At 44.4% G+C, this 14015-nt stretch overlaps 1 protein-coding gene across 1 annotated transcript in view; it reads left to right on the top strand.

Moving 5' to 3' along the window:
• Positions 1-12306: 12306 nt before the first annotated feature.
• The window catches only part of LOC138473269 (uncharacterized), a 1193211-nt gene continuing 1191502 nt past the window's right edge, over positions 12307-14015 (top strand). The window contains exon 1 of the mRNA XM_069611906.1: positions 12307-12381. Within this exon, the coding sequence (XP_069468007.1) occupies positions 12375-12381 (7 nt within the window). The 5' untranslated portion in view covers positions 12307-12374. The remainder of the gene's footprint in view (positions 12382-14015) is intronic.

Here is a 14015-nt window from a genome sequence, read left to right as displayed (position 1 = left end):
CTCCATTGAAGGTCGTTTGCACAGATGGATTATTAATCCCTGAAAATACTGACATATTGAAAAGTAATCTAAACTCCAAAGGAATGGAAAGTGCTGCTATTGTGATCTTAAATGTAGCTAAAAGGGGCCTATGCACGAAACAATGGTATAGATTATACATTCTGTAAAATGGGGTCTTTGCTAGAGTGCAAAACAGGAGCTAGACAAGTGGCCTAAAACATGGAAGACAAATAGATTAAAATCTCCAGTAGATTAAAGTATCTGACATTCACCAAAAACTAACTGCTGCCACACAATCTTTATTTATACATCAGTGGGTGTCAGAGATATATTTCAACTGGTTCTGCACTAACGATTTATATCCTTCTCCTCCCCTCCTGCCGCTCTACCCCCTGACACATCCATGACTACTACTGCCGTTAGCACCATCACTGCAACTATTAGACCGGACCCTGCAGGCATTCCCCTACCCTTAGTATAGGCAATGTTTAACCGTGTTCCATTATACATGTACCTTTGATCAGCTATATCTTGAACTATACACTGTATTGTACGCTGTACTCACATGTATGTACCTGCCTGAGACTGGCACTGTAACCAAGCTTCGAGAATTCTTGTACTGCTGCGCCCAGCTACCTAAGGGTTTGGTGCGCATTATCAAATTAATAAACAAACAAATCTGCTGTGAAACAATGTTACTGTAGTCTTTACCTTCGTCTTCCTTCACTTGAACTTAAACTTTCACTTTCCTTGTCTACTTCCGACTCAAAAAGTTTGAACTTCTTATTGTAAAAATTGGAAGATGTATTTGGCAGGTGTAAAATTGCAATAAAACTTTAGGACATAACATTACCCCCTCAGTATGGCCCACCCACAACTTTGTTGGATGTCGTGTGGCACTGTATATTTAGGATGCATCTGTCAACTTCAAGGTCTAAAATAAACACATGTGTAGTATCAGTGATAATCAATCTCGCATGCATTTGCAGTAGGTGTGCCCCATGTATTGTGCAGAGTAAATTTTACAAATAAACCAGAGCGAAACACCCTCTGCGCAATTAATGACCAGCGAAAGGGGACAGGATGGGCCGGGCCAGCAAAGGAGAAGGTGCGATAAGTAGGGAGTGCAGATGGGTGAGTTGGGGAGGGAGATCAGTGGATTGAGGAGGGGAGGAGCTGGGAGGAGAATGTGGCAGGGGAAAGTGAGGGTTACAGGAACTTATGCCGGAACTTATGCCGGAAGACGCAGAGAGCAGTGGGGGGTATAAATGGAAGGGGGTCCTTCATGTCTCACAGAGAGTCCGCTGAGAGAAGGGGAGCAAAAAAGCCCTCAAGATTCCATTGCACGAGAGTCTCATTGCAATCAGAGCTACGTAAAGGATAATTTTCGGTAAGATCACACATAACCGTGCTATACTGGTCATTGGTGAAATATTGGTAACGCTGTGCATGATGAGAAAGAAACATACCTAAGATAGATCTAAAAATAACTTCCAAATTAGTAATAGCAGTGCTATACGTTCAACATTTTGAGATAGATGATGAAAATTATGTTACTTTAAGACTCTGATGTATAGAAGTAAAATTATGTTTTTCTAAGACTCTCTGAGATAGAGAATGTAAATGATAATGGGATTGTGAAAAGATAATCAGAATCATGGTCTTCTGTAACAATAACAGGGAATAAAAATGATGAGTGTCCACATTTCTGATCTACATAATGAAAATATTGCATTTCTGAGACTATGGGATCATTAACAAAATGGATCATCTTTGATGACCCAACAATACAAGTGATATCCTTCCAAAACCTGAGTTAGGTAATGAACATTGTAGCCTTCCTTAATCCTGAAATCGATAATATAAACTGGTTTACCATGACCCTGGTAATGCAAAGGTCATTCTAAGACTCTCAACTAAAAGATCTACAAAATAAATGATGGAAATGATGCTCTTTTATAACCTCGAGATAGATAATCAGACATTTGATCTGACGCTCCAAAACAAATATGAACGACTTCCAGTAGATAATGTAAAATTATGATCTTATAAATCCCTGGAATAGCCAAAGTATGCACTTCTTCCAAGATTCTGAAAAAGATCATGAAAATGATGATCTTCCAAGACGTTTAGGCAGGAAATGAAAATGCAGATCTTTGAATGTGCTGATATAAATAATGAAAACTACGATCTTGCCAATCTCTAAGGTAAACAATGACAATTATAATGTTTGAAGGCTCTAACACTGATAATGAAAGCCCGAATATAGACAATAAAAAGTGAATGTCTTCAGGGATGCAGCAGTATATATTGTAATCTGTGGTCCTTCGGGATTCCAGAAAAAACATACAAATTGTTACATTCCAGGACTCTGAGATAGAAAACGAAAATGTTCAGCTACCAGAGCCCTATGATTAATACCTCACTGTCCACTGTTGTAAACACAGATAATGTAATTAACACTCTTCCAAAATCAAACTTCAAACAGGTTATTTGAATAGCTCAGGCAATCATTTAGAATTACACACTTTGAAAATACTGGCATAATACAAAATTATGATGTTCATAGACCTTTAAATATATAATTTGATGCGTGCTCTCCAAAGGCCCAAGATAATTAAAGAGTGACTAGTCCAGGACTGTGAGGTGTATCTTTTTTGTCAACCTGAAACATGTTGTTTCATTGATGGTGGTTTGGGTTTTGAAGGACTCAAACTAACCAGATCATTGGCATTTAAGTCTCTTATGACCCTGAGGTAGGTCTCTTCCTGGGCACAGTAGCAGATTGTTAAAAGAACACATTGTCAAGAAAAGTAGGCAAGTCCCGAGGATATATCAATAGAGGTACAGTTTTAAAAGCCCTACATTAAAATGGGCAATTTCATTGATACGGTCCTCAGTCACCGAAATGGATCTGTGTCGAGTCACCTTGTAAAGACAGCTGCCATCCTTCATCTATAGAATGGAAGACAGACTGAATTCAACCTTATTACATTCATGATTACATGACTGGGTCCCAAAAAAGCACAGAAATAAAGAGAATAATTAATATCTGAGAGGGAGACCTTGAAAGAGAACAGGTGTCGGACGCTACAAATCCCAACCTGCGGAACAGGTGCTAAATCACTGAGAACCTATGAGAGGACCAAGCTGCTTGCAAGGTGCTTCGAAGCTGCATGCCTGAAGCCCCTGGGAAGGTTTTGAGATGCTGCAGAGATGATACAAGGTCTAAGCCACTGGGAAAGCATTGAGACGTTGTCTAAGCCACTGCAAACCTTAAGACAGTTGGAAAGTGCCAAGATGCCAGGAGCCACAAACAGCCTAGAGGGGATTGAGCCACTACCAGCATTTAAAAAAAAGGACTCCTCCAGGATACAAGGCTGCCCAATGAGCCAAAAGGCTGACCCACCGCAGGTGGACCCTAAATTGTGGGAAGCATAGAATTTAAAAAATGACAAGAGGCAAAATCAAGTTAAAGCGAGACAACGCTTCATTCGAGTTTGGCACACATTTCTCTTGGTGTACCACAGAAGTTACCTGGAAACGAGTTAGCTATTGCCATTCGATTTGGCATTGTTATCTACAGATTAATAGTGGGGTAACGGTGGAATTACTACCCATTTGGGAAGTCCATACAACTCCACGGGGAATTTGGAGGATTTACTGTGAACGGTATTCCACTGTAGTAAGTCCTCCAATTTGTGTAGGTAAAGTGGAGGATTAACCACCAGCTGTTTGCTGGGGTTAACTCTTCCACTTCACTACCAGTCTCGGAATTTGACAATGCAATAATTGCCAAAACATGGCATTAACCAAATTAACATAACGTTCAACTCCACTGTTAAACTCGTGATGAGGACAGTGTTTGGCGTATGATAAAGACATTAAGTAAAGTAACTCTACACTCCTTCTGGGAATCGGAGTGAAATCCCAGAACATTCCATGTATGACAAAGAAACAAAGTAAAGTGAAACGACACTGCATTTTTGGGAATTGGAGACTAACCTTGAAGGAGGCTAAGCTACTTGAGTATTCTATGCTGGATTTACAGATAGCTAAATAGCAGACCCCTAGAATAGAGCATAAGGCAGATGTAACTCAGATACTTTTCTAGAAGCTTCCCAATAAAGCTGGAGCACCTGGAATACTTTCAAGTCAGAACTCAGATAGTGATTTTCCATGATACCTTGAGATTAACCCACAAATGGAATATCTTCCCAGGGCTAAGGGGCCATTCACTAGGAGGGCTATATTTCTGAGAACTGTAAGGGTGCAGAAGTATGAGTCTGTCACAGTGGTGGCATGCTTGTTGGCAAATACTTTTATTATAAAAGAAAAGGAAAAGCCTATCTTGCCCTATTTCTATGAGGGGTTGCTCTCCCTCAACAAAATCTGGCAGGATGTTGTGTAAAGTAAAATGTCCTCTGTCCAAACCTTTTTTCGTCCCTTATGCTAAACTAAGGAAAAACTGTGTGCCTTCTTGGTCCAGACGGAGGCTTCTGACGATCTGGATACAGACTTAAAATGTTCTATTCTTGATGAGAAAACACAATTAGTGACTCTATAAACACAGTTCCCAAGTATAAACGGTGAGTCTCTTCCCCTTGTTCTTCTCTTTAATTCAGAAACCTAGTGTTGAGTCTCATTCACTATCCTGCCAGACTTAACTGTAGATCTTCTAAAAAACTTATTTCCCAAGTATGAAGGGGTTAAGACTCTTACCCTTGTTCTTTCTCTAGCTCAAAGATTGTAGCGTGAAGCCCCCTGCACTATCCCGCCAGACTTGACTATATATCTTGGAGTTCTAAAAATGTCTTTCTTGTAGTGGTTCCTCGACCCCTTTGTTCAGTTTCTTGCAAATCTCTTTCCTTCTTATTTGCATCTCGGGACCCCCTAGCTTGCCTCAGGGTCTCACTGACTGGTCCAAGATCTTTTTTCTCTATTGTGTGGGTGCCTGACCCTTTATCTTCTCTCTGGCGTGCCCCAACTTGCTCTGGGAGCCAGCCCCTTGACTCTGGATTCTTTCAATCCTGTATGGGTCCTCGACCCATGTGTTTTGCTTCTGTGGAGGTTGCCCAACCTCATATGGGTCCCAGAATCTGCTCTGCTGTTTGTGAGTTCTCTCCCCTTCATTCATTCAATGTCCAACTGAACAGACCTGCTGTACTCTCCTGCCAGGAACTTCTACAGTTTGTTCATAATCCCTTTTGTAATGAATCCTGCAGTCTCAGCCATTACCTGATCCTGACTCTGGGGTGGTAATATGAGGGGGAATCACAAGGGAGGATATGGCTGTCGGGGAGATGTGATGACTTCTGTAGGAGAGACATAGTATTCTTCTCTGTATGAAGAGTAAAACCCCATAAACCCCCATGACCCTCATGTATGCATGGATTACATTCAATATCCCTTGATTGTAAAGACGTTTATTTGGTTCTGATAATCACCATTCCAACAAATACCTAAAACAATATTGCCTTAAAAATTCTAAACCATATGTGGATTCCAATTCCCAGAATGCAGGGGTACTGAGATGAAGAAGAGGAGCAAGGAGTCAATAGGGATGAAATGTGACATTGAACATGAAGTGCAGTCTAGTTGTCCCAAGCTAAATCAGCTGCACGGAACATTTAAACCCGAAGGTTACCTATAGTTGGAGAATCGAGGCAGCAGCAGGGGGAGAGACTGCAGAGTATGTGGAGCGTGAAGCAACACCGGTGACAGGCAGTTCGCAGGAGAAGAGCTGCGGGAGGGCAGTGAGCATTCTAGACTGAAGAGGAGAAACTCTGGTAATGGAAATGTGAATGAAGCGCAGCGGGGGCAGAAGATTAAATGCCCTATCGAGCTGCGCATGTTTTGGTGGAGAAGGATGCAAACGCTGACGCAGGAACCAAACAAACCTCTGTGCAGGCGGGGAAGCCAGCCCTGTGAATGTTCACTTGCAGCAATAGCACTGTATACTGTGAGTCAGCCTGGGACTGAAGGGGGCCCGGCGCGTGCAGAGACTTTATAGAGTTTTTAAAGAATACTTTTGAATATCGACCAAATGGAATTATAAAGAGAAGGCAAACATGGAACAATTCTCCTGATATGAGATGTCAGGAGAAACCTGGAACCAACTTTGCCATAAAACAAAGAACATTGTAAGAGAAATAAGGAGGAAAGAGTTGTGCAGTTCTCCTGACATGATATGTCAGTTGAGGGAAATCTGCAACAAGCATTGCCAAGAGCAAAGATTCTGAAAGAAAGGTTGACAGAACTTGAAAAAACCCTTGTATGTGAAATATCTATATGGGGGAAATTGGTACAAGTAACCGCTGAAGTGAACAAGTTGTGTTATTGAAGAAGTAGGAGTATGTGCTACCTAAAGTGGAAAGAAGATTGCAGAAAGACCTTCGTATAGGGCAATGATCCTTTTTGGAAGGGGATACCTGGCACCAGATCTATGTGAGTCAAAAAGGAGATATTGCTGGCAGGAGAGTAAACCAGTATATCCAAAGATTGAGTTGATTAAAATGTTCTATGCAGGAGCCTAGGCCCGAGTTCAGGGGTGGCCAGGTGACCAGTGTGCGGAGCTATCATGGACATTAGCAGGGGAGAGGAAGAGCGAAAAGGAAGGTCTTGAGTTGCTTCCGGAACCGGAGGTGTTTCTTCTGAAGTTTGAGGGAGGCTGTTCCAGAGGGAGGCCCCAGACGAGTAAAGAGATCTGTCCCACATTCTCTGCTTGGAAAAGCATCTGACCCTCAAAGAATTGGAGGTGAATGAGAGGAGAGCTTGAGAAGGAAGATGTTTAGGAAGCGAAAGTTGTAGGTAGTGCGGTCCCATGCCCCAGAAAGCCTTGTGGACGATGCAAAGGGTCTTGAATTTGATCCAGAGCTGGAGAGATAAAATCCCTTGGTTTGAGGCCATGGACAAGTCTTGCAGTCCTGTTCTGGATGAGTAAAGGTTCTGTTCTGGTAAAGGTTGAAGAGTAGAGACAGGCGATTTAGAAAAAGGCTGTGCAATAGTCCAGCCTGGAGAGGACCAGGGCTCTAGAGACAGTGAGCTTCTGGGGGTAGTGAGAAAAGGCAGAATACCTCTGAAGAGGTGCAGCTGAAAGTGTGACTTCTTAGAGACATCGGAGATGTGAGGAGAGGAGGAGAGGGTGGAGTAGAAGAGAACACCAAGGTTCTTAGCCTCACAGGAAGGAGCAGGGAAAGGGCCCAGGGTGGGCGGCCAGAGAGCACGAGGAAAGGAGAGTGCAGGTGTCCCGATGAGGATCTCTGTCTTACTGGCATTAAGGCCGAGATCATTGGTAGCACACCATTCCTGAATTGCGGCCAGACAGTCTGGTATGAGGAGCAGAGGTGGTTGAGGGGAGCCTGAAGGAGAGTTGGGTGTCATCTGCATAACACTGAAAGTTAGAACTGAATCTAGTGATGCAGTGGGCCAGAGGTGCCAGGAAGTGGTTGAATAGCCAGGGAGAACAGTTAGACCCCTGAGGAACACCACAAGTAGAAAGAGAGAGATAGTAGGGAGGAAAGACCCCCGTTGGACCTGGGAGGGTCGGTCAGTGAGAAAGGAGTTCAACCAGGACAGGGCCTGACCAGTGATACCCAGGTTGTCACAGAGGCGATTGAGCAGGTTGGCATGGTTGACCATGTCAAAAGCAGAGGATAGATTGAGGACAACGAGGACAGAAGGAAGATTAGAGAACAAGTCTTCAGGTGTGTTCAGGAGAGCAGTTTCCGTGCTTCTGGTAGCTCTGAAGCTGGTGGTCGTGGAGACAACCAACAGATTAAGTATGCAGATTAACCTGGGAGATGGACAGCTTTTCCAGGAGTTTGCCCAGGAAAAGAGTGGTGTAGATTGGGAGATAATTAGCCAGAGAGGAAGGACCTTCTAGGGCTTCTTAAGAAGGGGGTGCACAAGGGAGTGCTGAAGGGGGAGGGGAAGGTGCCAGTGGCAAAGGTGTGAATTCAGAAATCGGCCAAGGCTGGAGCCAGGGTGTGGCTGTGGTCCTTGATGGTTCTGAATGAGCAGAGGAGAACCTGCTTTGACGAGACTTTCATAGATCGGACTTGTCTAGAAACATCGTCAGGGGTGAACAGGGGGAAGGAGGAGGGGAAGTGGCTAAAGACAGGCCAGGGGTGGCAGAGGAGGAGGAAGAGGAGGTAGAGGAATAGAGAATGGACAGGATGTCCTGAGCTTTAGTGGTGAAATGAGAAGCCGGGTCCGTGCAGAGGGCCTGGGAGGGAACAGGAGAGGTAGAGTCTGCAGCAGGAATAGCCAGCTGCTTGCAAATTTTGAAATGTTTGACTGAGTTGTTAGATGCCGCAGAGACGCGGGATTGGATGTAGGCTCTCTACTTAGAGTGGACAGAGAGTCTGTACTGCCTTTGGAGCAGTCGGCAGGCAAGTTTGTCAGAGGGTGCGCCCGATGCCCTCCACTTCCTCTCAGCCACCCTCCACTTGCGTTTAAGGATGGCGAGGTCCGAATCATACCAAGAGCTGCACTTGAAAGTGGGCTTCAAGTGGATCCTCATGACAGGGGCAAGGATGTTAAGAGTGTTAGAGATGGAGCGATGAAGGTTAGAGAGGTCTGTGTCAGAGTGTGAGTCAGCCAAAGGTGTAGGAGTAGGAGAGCAAGTAGCGGCAAAAGCCTCCACTGACACACGCTTCATGGATCAAATGACCGCGAAGGTAGGTGGCAGTGCTGGGGACTGCTTGACCTGAGGGCAAGGGGGAGGTGGGGGAGGGGGAGGGGGAGGGAGTCGGGTAAGAGGAAGAGGGAAAAAAAGAAAAAAAAGTGGTCACTCCAAGAGAGTGGAGTGGTGTGAGGGTCTGAGGAGATCAGAACATCCAGGGTGTGCCCTGCACAGTGAGTCGGGCCAGAGGGAAGAATAGAGAGAGTCGCAAAGGTTGCGAAAGAGCCCCAAAGAGGGGTTGGTGGCATCCTTATGGATGCTCAGGTCTCAGAGGAGGAGAAGTTGAGAGGTAGAGGCAAGGAGGGAGGAGGAAAGGTCAACCCACTCAGAGAGGAAGAGGGTGACCTGGCCAGGCGACCTGTAGATAGTGTCCACAGTGAGAGAGAGAGAGGCCAGGTGAGATGGGAGTAGTCCTGCGTAGGAATGACAGAAGCAGGGATCCACTCCAGGGAAATCAAGGCTACACCCCCCGCCAGTACGGTTTGTTCTTGGTTCAGAGAGGATCTTGTAGCCATCAGGAAGGAGAGTCTCAAAACTGGTGGCAGAGCTGGCCATGAACCAAGTCTCAATGGGACCGAGTACATCCAAATCAAGCTCTTCCAGGAGATGGCAGATGCCAGAGTGTTTGACAGCAGAGTGAGAGTAGCGATGTGAACCAGGTTGCCACCTTTGAATGACTTCTGTGGAGGTGTACAGGCCAATGGTGCGCCCTGTGGAAGTGTTGGAGGTGCCAGAGGATGGGCATAGGAGGAAGGAAGAGAACGCAGGGTAGAGAGGAAGAAGAGTGCGAGAGACATAGCTGAGGAAGGAGGCAACAGGGTGGCCAGAGAAGCAGCAGAGGGCACCAGAGAGGTGGCAGAGGGGGTTAAGTAGGGATAGTGTGAGAAGAAGGAAGTTAATAAGGCGCACAAAGCATCTATTAAAAAGGAGGAGATTGGACTGAGGGACGGGACCAAGACGGTGACATTTAAGTAGACATTAATGATGGTTTTAGAGGAATGGTAGGGGGCCAGGAGGTCCTCCCACCAGGTGCCACCATTAATGGGAGTAGAGGAAAAAGGAGAGAGAACAGAGACCATATGGGGGGTCCTTAGGCCTGGAGTGGTAACGACGAAGAGGATGTCAGTTAGGGTCTGTCTGGAGGAAGCGCTGGAGTAGGTATCAGCAATGGAGAGGCATGGGTTGGAGACCAGGATGTCCCTTTTGAGCTTCTTCCTGCCAGACTTAGTGAGACAGATAGGATAGTCGATAGAATAGCAGTTAGTGAAGATAGGTGAGGCAGAGGGCGCCATAAAGGGTATGGGGTTTAGGGAGGGGCCAAGCAGATGGTGGGTGGTAGTGCAGGTGGAAGACAGTAGGGAGGCACAAGGAGAGGAACATCAGAGAGGAGAAATGGCACAGAACAAGAAACAGACCTATGAAATCAGATGTACACAAGGACCATCAACAAAGCCCAAACCACAGCAAGGAAGAGTGCAGGCAATGCAAAGTAATGCAAAAAAACATAGAGAATGTGCAAAGCAGAATCCCAACCGACCAGGCACAGTAAAAACTGAAGAACCTAGAACTAAGGAGTAAAGGCAAAGGTACAGTAATAAAACAGTAAGCAAGGGGGTGACAACTATAGGTCAGAGAGCACAACCTACTGTGCCACTGTGCACCTGTCCTCACCCCAGCATAGAAGTTAACGTTGGCATTGCCTGATGATGGTGGGGCTGGCCTGTGGGGACAGAGGGAGAAAGTGCATGTCCATGCATGCTTACCTGCTGTCTGAGCAGGGGTTTGGGTCCTGGGTCCTCCTGGTCTGAACAGGAATTGCCCTTTTCTTCATCTGCCCTTCGCTTCTGACGCCCGGGCGAGAGACACCCTTCATCTAAGACTTAAGAGCAGAAAGGAAGAGGCAGGGCTATGAAGGTGGGCGGGGCTTAGGCCACCTGACCTAGATCCACTTGCACCTGCTCACCAACTGCAAAGAAAAAGAGACTGGAGGGCTGCTTAAGTATGCAAAAAAGAGCAGCAAGAGCAGTTTAAAGTGATTCGATTTCCCTCCCCATGAGCTCCACCCGCTCAGTACCACCCCCAGGGGGACTATCGGGTAGCGCCCTCGCGTCCCTGGTCTGATAGAAAAGAGGTTTCCCCATCGAAGCATTGACAATACCGTAGGATTGGTCACAGAACCCATAGTGGGATATTAAGATGACCATTCGCTACAGACCCAGACGTGAAAAGCTCTACAAACTATTGAAAGCACCCTCACCCCCATTATCCTCTCTGCTCCCCTAGCCTCAAACAGATGGCAATCGAGTTCAGTTGGTGACCTTTTGAAGTACCATCAGAACCATATATCAAATTGTCCCAGTCACCCAACAATATGCAGCCTCCCATTAGCACTTGCACTTCTACTCTTCTCCCTTACCACCTGAGGGTTCCATGTATTAATATCCCTGCAAAAATATCAATATCACCATACAAAAATATTGCCATATTTTTCCGGCGATATTAAGCCATGGAACATGCGGGGGACACCCCTGCAACCTCCATAATTTTTTTAACGGAGAGGGGGACACCCCCGCAACACCCGGTCCCAATTACCCAATAAATTATCCCCACTAATATCGTCCATGGCTTTACCCCACGACCATATACATGACGATATTATTGGTGGGGATAATATTACCTGATACCCACCTGAGCACTTCGTATTTGCGCAGACCGGCACTTCTCCCCTTCACCCCCCTCCCTCGCACTTTTTGGTCTGCACTTGAATGATCCAAATGTCACAAGGCCTAGTAGGACCTTTATCGTATCTTCTCCCTTGTCCCCCCCCCTTTTGTCTTGTGGCGCCTTGAAACACTATTGTTGTATAGGCGCCTTACAAATATCCAATAATTAAAATAAATAAATATAGACTGCGGAAAAATGAATACATTACCACCCTACATTACCACCCTGAACAGTTGTTACCTTATATGGGATTTTATCTTCACTGGCATCAAGCTTTACGAAATCCCAGCAATGACCTCAAAGACACAGTATGGTTCAATGGTGTCATAATTAAATATTCAGTCAGAATAAAACATGAATCACTGAGCTTTAATTGTAGGAAAAATATGCAGTCTAAAAAAATGGCAAAGTAACTCAAACTTAAATCTAGATTTCTGGCTCCGTGGAATGGCTTTTGTTAGTGTTCATGGAGACAACCACCAATAAATTGAAGGAATACTTAGTTTTCATTATGGAATTCCATGATATCTTTACAGATGTTCAGAGGGACTCATCATTACATTGCAGGTGGTAGATGGAATTGGCGCTGAAGACCTGAAATCCTCCAATGCCAGTGCCCATTTCCCTTTTACCTATTCATCAAATTAACCTCGTATTGACAAGTTCATTTGGAATTTGTTTGGAAGACCTTCAGATACATGTCTGTCTTTCTTTTATGACAAAATAAATGCAAATATGTATATGAAGTTAAGGTTAAGCGCCCAAATGTTAGTTTATGATCCGCACTGGCTAACACTTCTGAGTTCTCATGGCACTTTGTCAAGCTATGTAACTATGCAATGTAGGGTCATTGTCTGCCACCATGTTCACAGCTGTCCTATTTTTCTTTTAGGCACATGTGACTTCATACTTGAAAACTACTAACCACCTGTACCACCAATTGTTGCAAGTTCAGAATAGTGTTATGGATGGTAAGTTTACGGTGTATATCAACTCGTTTTCACTGTTCATGGAATGCCAAAAGAGAAAATCCCTTGCCACCAAATAGCTATGTTACTACACATAAACTGGAAAGGGCTGCCGCATTGTAGAGGTGATACGTCCCACCCTTAGCTCTCAAGTGACCCAGTATTAGCAGGATGCTTTTACATTCCTGGTGCTCAGACGATCATCTAAAAGCATTCTGGTAACTTTAGTCCTATTTTCCTTATGCCCCGGCCGTCTGATATTGGGGAACTAGTAGCTTTCCAACATGTGTAACAATACATGTTCTGCGTTGCATTTGTATGTTCTAATGTTTAACATAAATGGATGTAATTTTAAATTGAAATGACGCAGGTAGGAAGCAGTAGAGATATGGAGTAATCACCCAGGCCTCACCGAGGCACCTCACCTTTTGCAGTTGACACTGTACATCTGGGCGTAGACGATTGATGAAAGGGTTAGTGAAACAGGCCTAGAGCATGGACTAAGGAACATTCATACTTTGTTGAAGAACCTGGCCATATAGGAACTGGTCCCGGAGAATCATTTGGTCTCATTATTCTCTCTGACCACAATGTTGGGTTCTGCATAATGTGGTGATCGCTATGTTGAATACATGCAGTATCTTGCATAAGACGACAGTTCCATTGATCATCCAGAGTAGAAGATTCAGGCAGGGCCCTGCGAGTGAATGATTTAAAACATGTGATACAAAGTGTAGCATCTTATGCCTGTACATAATACAACACACATCTTTATAATGCAGACATCCCAACCAGCCAAGTATATGATAATCCTCTTGTTGTGACATCACAATGTAATGAAATGGATCTAAGGAATGCACATTTTCTTGCAGAATTGTTTGATTACTGAGAAATATTCCCAATCTAGTACCATTGTGATAAGTGGTTTGTTACTTGGAGGGGTGAGGGGGTCTGTAGTTTCTTGTTTTCCTGAGAGCGGAACTAATTGTTGTTAGAGCATGAACACATGGTTTCGGGTGAACTAAAATCTACAGCTCATAAATTCACTGTCCATGCTGCATGAGAGATAATCTGTCACATCTAAAAGAAAATTGTTGAATTAAAACACTTTTTACTTGACAAATATGAAGGTCTGTCCATAGATAACATTAATGCACATTCCAGTTTCATAAGTAACTTTGACTTCTATCATTTTCCTGTGTAATGGCATTGAAATAGTAAGGGCCTTGCCCAGCAACCTTCAAATCAAATGGTCTTTCAAATGGTCTTTCAAATGGAAGCAAATATTAGGAAGCACATTAAAATGACATTTGTCTCTAAATCAAGTTTACAACAACTGGTGGATTAGATTATAGCTCTTGAGTTGTGATCTCAATGATGACTTACGGACAGGATAGTTAATATCAAAACCTTTAGAGGCCCATCCTCAACTTTGAAGAAGAGGCCATGGCCCTTTACGTATTATGATGTCTATAAATGACGATGTTAAACTAGTCATAACATTAATATTATATTGGAATTCGGTTTGTTTTATGATCTCGGTATGTCAAGTTTAGTTTCTTCGGTTGTCAATTCGCAGTGACATCTTTTTTCAGATTCACTGCCTCTTTCAGATGCTCTGGCAATTGAAACTACAT

This window comes from Ambystoma mexicanum, chromosome 8 (genome assembly GCF_040938575.1).
Source record: "Ambystoma mexicanum isolate Mex_15411 chromosome 8, UKY_AmexF1_1, whole genome shotgun sequence".
Lineage (NCBI taxonomy): Eukaryota > Metazoa > Chordata > Amphibia > Caudata > Ambystomatidae > Ambystoma > Ambystoma mexicanum.
The sequence above is the reverse complement of the archived record's forward strand: the minus strand, read 5'-3'. Positions and strand labels throughout refer to the sequence as shown.